Below are 6,000 nucleotides of genomic sequence, written 5' to 3' on the forward strand. Positions count from 1 at the left end.
GGGTCTCCTAACTGCGAGGCGGCAGCAGCGCCACTCACCACGCCACCATGCCGCCCGTGTCTCATTATTGTTTGGCTGCTAATTAAGGAAAAAGAAACAACTAAGGGGCCTGAGTCAAGTGGATTAAAGTGAAGGCAAAAGAAGTTAATTAGCAGCAAAAACTAATGAAGAAGATGGTTAGAATGAAAACCTGCAGCCACTGCGGCCCTCCAGAACTGGAGTTCAGGACCTCTGATCTAGGAAATGCTTGGATTACTGCTGGAAGAGGTGTTGGTGAGTCCAGCAGGGGGCGCTTACCCTGTGGTCTGAATGTGGATCCCAATGTCCCAGTGCAGTGACGGTGACACTGTGCTGTAACAATGGTGCCATCCTACATATGAGACACAAAACTAAGGTCAAGACTCTCTGCAGTCATAAAAGATCCCTGGATGTCCTTCATAAAGAGTAGGGTGTATCCCGATGTCCTGGCTAAACTGACCACCTCTTCCTAGTCATTCTGGCCCCCTAATCATCCCCTGTCACTAATTGTCTCTCTCTCTCTCTCTCATCACTTCACCACCTACAGTCGTGGCCCAAAGTCTTGAGGATGACCCGAGTGTTGGTCTTCACAGAGTTTGCCGCTTCAGTGTTTTTAGATCTTTGTGTCAGATGTTTCTCTGGTACACTGAAGTAGAATTACAAGAATTTCAGAAGTTTCAAAGGCTTTTATTTATGAAGTTTATGCACAGAGTCCATATTTGCAGTGTTGGCCCTTCTTTCTTTTTCAAGACCTCTGCAATTCACCCTGGCAGGCTGACAATCAACTTCTGGGCCAAATCCTAACTGATGGCAGCCCATTCTTGCAGAATCAATTCTTGGAGTTTGTCAGAATTGGTGGCTTTTTTGTTTGTCCACCCGCCTCTTGAGGATTAACCTCAAGTTCTCAGTGGGATTCCTGGCCAAGGACCCCAAATTTGGATGTTTTGTTGCCACTTAGTTATCACTTTTGCCTTATGGCCCGGTGCGCCATCATGCTGGATTGTTCATTGTTGGTCATCAAACTGTTGTTGGATTGGTTGGGAGAAGTTGCTCTCTGAGGACGTTTTGCTCCCATTCTTTATTCAAGGCTGTGGTCTTAGGTACCACCAATGCAGAGCTTGGTCAAAAATGGTAGCAGGCTGATGGGAGTGAGGTGAAGATATTCGGAGGATGGCCTGGTGGGTGTCAAGAAGGGCAGCAAAGAGCACTGCATGTCAGCCCCACCACAAAAGGAGTTGCTGACGTCATTTCAGTGGTCCTCTCGTTAACGATGGTGAGAGTGATGATGAGGACAAGGCTGGCGATCACTCTGTCACGCTGATTGAGTTAGAATAGCGAAGTTCGATTGTTGTGAAGAAGGCTTCAGGGAGCCCAAGAATGTCCAGCAAGCACCAGGACCGTCTCTCCTAAAGTTGATTCAGCTGCGGGATCGGGGGACCACCAGTGCAGAGCTTGCTTAGGAATGGCAGCAGGTAGGTGTGAGTGAGGCGAAGACTTTTGGAGGATGGCCTGGCGGGTGACAAGAAGGGCAGCAAAGAAGCCAAGAAAAACATCAGGGACAGACTGATATTCTGGGATTGGACTGCTGAGGACTGCTGGGGGAAAAGTCATTTTCTCAGATGAATCCCCTTTCCGATTGTCTGGGGCATCTGGAAAGAAGAAAAGGTGAGCGGCGCTACCATCAGTCCTGTGTCAGGCCAACAGTAAAGCATCCTGGGACCATTCATGTCAGCCAAGGCAGTGCAGGGCTCACTCACAAGTTTGAATAAAGAATGGGACCAAAACTGAGAGCAACTTCTCCCAACCATCCAACAACAGTTTGGTGACCCGCAAGGCCTTTGCCAGTATGATGGAGCACCGGGCCATAAGGCAAAAGTGAGAACTGAGTGGCTCAGGGAACAAAACATCGAAATTTGGGGTCCATGGCCACGAATCCCATTGAGAATTTGTGGTCAATCCTCAAAAGGAGGTGGACAAACAAAAACCCACCAACTCTGATAAACTCCAAGCACTGATTCTGCAAGAATGGGCTGCCATCAGTCAGGATTGGGCCCAGAAGTTGATTGCCAGCCTGCCAGGGTGAATTGCAGAGGTCTTGAAAAAGAAAGAAGGGCCAACACTCCAAATATGGACTCTGTGCATAAACTTCATGTCATTGTCAATAAAAGCCTTTGGAACTTCTGAAATGTTTGTAATTCTACTTCAGTGCACCAGAGAAACATCTGACACAAAGATCTAAAAACACTGAAGCCGCAAACTCTGTGAAAACCAACACTTATGTCATTCCCAAAACTTTTGACCACGACTGTAATGGCTCATGTGTGGCGAGCGTATTGGCACAAAAATGGCTGCCGTCAGTGCTGCACACTAGTGGTGGTTTTAGTGGCTCCCCACTGACTATGTAAAGCACTTTGAGTAGTGAGAAAAAGCGCTCTGTAAATGTAAAGTAATTATTATCCTCTTTAATAAAATCCCTGTGTGCGTCCAGGTATCCATGTGTGTGTGTCTTCTGGTGAAGTGCGCATGCGCGGGGCATGGTGCGACATGCGATATTACTGTCAGAGAAAGTTAGAGGCGTTTTATGGAAATACAAAGCAGTATTACGGCGAGAGGAAATTAAAGGAAATTAAAGGTACACAATACAGTGACGCATATTACAGCCACGTACAGTACAAGCCAGTATTACTGTCAGAGGAGATTAAAGGCATATTACCGACGTGCACGCCTGTATTACTGCCAGAGAAAATTAAAGGTATATTATGGACGTACAAGACAGTATTACTGTCACAGAAAATTAAAGACACACAATACATGGCGGCAGACCACGAAGAACGGTCAGCTCAGCAAGTAAACATGAACAAAAGAAAGGCTGAAAGAAAGAAAAATACGACCAACAAAAAGAATGAGGTCAAAGTCCCTTGCCATTTAATATAGACTGTTCCTACTAATGTTTATGCACTACTGTTCTAGTGCCCGTTATTGTAACGGGCTAAATGACTAGTTATTAATAAATGGGATGTTGAAGGAACCACAAGTGTTACATTATTCTCATTTACTTGATTGACATTAAAAAGGGAGGGATTAAGTGATAAAAGGGGCGTGGAAAGAACGTGGGGTTTCACATTATGATCACTTCCTTAATTATTCAAGGGCGGGATTAAGTGATAAAAGGGGCGTGGAAAGAACGTGGGGTTTCACATTATGATCACTTCCTTAATTATTCAGGGGCGGGATTAAGTGATAAAAGGGGCGTGGAAAGAATGTGGGGTTTTACATTATGATCACTTCCTTAATTATTCAAGGGCGGGATTAAGTGATAAAAAGGGCGTGGAAAGAACGTGGGGTTTTACATTATGATCACTTCCTTAATTATTCAAGGGCGGGATTAAGTGATAAAAGGGGCGTGGAAAGAACGTGGGGTTTTACATTATGATCACTTCCTTAATTATTCAAGGGCGGGATTAAGTGATAAAAGGGGCGTGGAAAGAACGTGGGGTTTCACATTATGATCACTTCCTTAATTATTCAGGGGCGGGATTAAGTGATAAAAGGGGCGTGGAAAGAACGTGGGGTTTCACATTATGATCACTTCCTTAATTATTCAAGGGCGGGATTAAGTGATAAAAGGGGCGTGGAAAGAACGTGGGGTTTTACATTATGATCACTTCCTTAATTATTCAAGGGCGGGATTAAGTGATAAAAGGGGCGTGGAAAGAACGTAGGGTTTTATATTATGATCACTTCCTTAATTATTCAGGGGCGGGATTAAGTGATAAAAGGGGCGTGGAAAGAATGTGGGGTTTTACATTATGATCACTTCCTTAATTATTCAAGGGCGGGATTAAGTGATAAAAGGGGCGTGGAAAGAACGTGGGGTTTTACATTATGATCACTTCCTTAATTATTCAGGGGCGGGATTAAGTGATAAAAGGGGTGTGGAAAGAACATGGGGTTTTACATTATGATCACTTCCTTAATTATTCAAGGGCAGGATTAAGTGTGGGCGGCACAGTGGCGCAGTGTGTAGCGCTGCTGCCTCACAGTAAGGAGACCTGTGGTTCACTTCCCGGGTCCTCCCTGCATGGAGTTTGCATGTTCTCCCCATGTCTGCGTGGGTTTCCTCCCACAGTCCAGAGACATGCAGGTTAGGTGCATTGGAGATTCTACATTGTCCCTAGTGTGTGCTTAGTGTGTGTGCCCTGCGGTGGGCTGGCACCCTACCCGGGGATTTGTTCCTGTGTTGGCTGGGATTGGCTCCCTGACCCTGTGTTAGGATATAGTGGGTTGGGTAATGGATGGATGGTATTAAGTGCAATAAGGGTGTTTAAAAAGCTCCGGGGGGGTCATATTATGGTCATTTTTTTTCTGTTCGGGGCATAAAAGATGTCTAAATACAAGAGAGGTGGCAACCAAAAGACCAGAAGGCTTGTGGTGGTGGTGGTCATGTCTTTTTCAGGGTCTGAACTGAGCTGGGACTTAGCACAGTTGCCTCTAAGTTGTGCCCCCCTGCCCATCAGTGGTCTGCAGCTTATTCTTTAATGAGTGTCTCACAGTGCACAGTAAGTAATTATGGAGCTGCTGCCTCCTCACAGCAGCGTCCAGGGTCATAGCGAAGGGTTTAGAACATCAGCTTTTGTGCTCCTCTTGGTTTCCTTTCAGTTGCTCTCTCTCTTCTTGTAAGGTGGGCTGTTTCTCTCAGAACTTTGATGAGAGTGCAGTCCGGAGGGCTTTCTCACTGGAAAGTGGGTAAGAGTTGAACAAGCGACTGCATTCAGGGCCCAGCGCTTCACTTACGAAAACTAAGACGGATGCTTGACGGCTCTAATGCTTCTTTTTGATTTGTTACTTTTTCTTTTGCAGAGAAGAAGAATCCTGAAGTGTCAGAGCACATTAGCTTTTTTTTCTGGAGAGCTGGCAGTGGTCCCCTTTGCAGGACATATGGCTGCCTTTCTTCCAGCTGCTGCCATTGCAAGCCATCTGAGTAACACGCAGGGCATGAGGAGGTCAACGTGCCTTCAGTACGCCGACCAGCGAGAGCACAAGCCGCTTTTACTGTCTGCCAGTGACTCTTACAGCAATTTCAGAATGAAACGTTTGTGTTGCTTTTCCTTATGTGCCAAAAAGCATGGTGGTCCAGCCAATCGATGTTCATTTTATATAGTGCCTTTGCCAGTATGGACCATCATAATTTACATTACAAAGCCAAGTGTAATGCAATACAAAGCCTTCCTGCAGAACCATTTCAAACTTTTTTCTTAATATAGCGCCTTTTGATGGGGGGCACCTTTCGAAGTATATCCACCCCTAATTAGGAATTGCCTGGAGAAGCAGAAGATGTTCCCAATGGAGGTGACCTCTCTGTCCCCAACCAGGGAAAAATCGGAATTATGCTCCCAAGTGAAACATTCTGCCACTTTTTGGGCCCACTGATCCAGGAGTGGAGAGCTGCTGCCAATCCCACCACCACTGGACAGCATGTAGGAACCCAACTGGACAGGATGCCAATTTTACAAGAGCAACTATTTCCATTTTTTCTACAGAGGGACCACCAGCAAGTGAGGTGACTGTATAACAGTATAGTGCCTTTCAGGGTGGATGTCAGTATTATTGAGTGTGCATGTACTGGTCTTTCAAATTTCTGTAATGTGCATGTGAGCAAATTAAATGACAAACTCCGGGTTCTGTAGCGAGACATTAGAAACATTTTGACGAGAACAGGCCATTCAGCCCAGCAAGCTTCTCCATCCTTGTTCACTGAGATTGTCCGTAATAAAATCAAGTTGAGATCTAAAACTTCCGCCTCACGACTTGGTCTTTTATTCCACATGTCTGTGGTTCTTTGCCTGAAGAGGAACTTTCTAATATTTGTGCAAAATCCACCCCTAACGATGTCTTCCCATGTTCTTGTTGCAGAATTTATTTTAGAGTGATGTTTTTGTCATGTAATAATAAAATAATAATAATACATTTTATTTATATAGC

At 45.2% G+C, this 6,000-nt stretch overlaps 1 protein-coding gene across 3 annotated transcripts in view; it reads left to right on the top strand.

Moving 5' to 3' along the window:
• tmem154 (transmembrane protein 154) overlaps positions 1-5,265 on the top strand; it is a 73,496-nt gene extending 68,231 nt beyond the window's left edge. For all 3 annotated transcript variants that reach the window (XM_051928190.1, XM_028802691.2, XM_051928189.1), the window contains one exon: positions 4,879-5,265. In XM_051928190.1, the coding sequence (XP_051784150.1) occupies positions 4,879-4,894 (16 nt within the window). In that variant the 3' untranslated portion in view covers positions 4,895-5,265. The remainder of the gene's footprint in view (positions 1-4,878) is intronic.
• Positions 5,266-6,000: the final 735 nt, after the last annotated feature.

Source organism: Erpetoichthys calabaricus, chromosome 5 (assembly GCF_900747795.2).
Source record: "Erpetoichthys calabaricus chromosome 5, fErpCal1.3, whole genome shotgun sequence".
Classification (NCBI taxonomy): domain Eukaryota; kingdom Metazoa; phylum Chordata; class Cladistia; order Polypteriformes; family Polypteridae; genus Erpetoichthys; species Erpetoichthys calabaricus.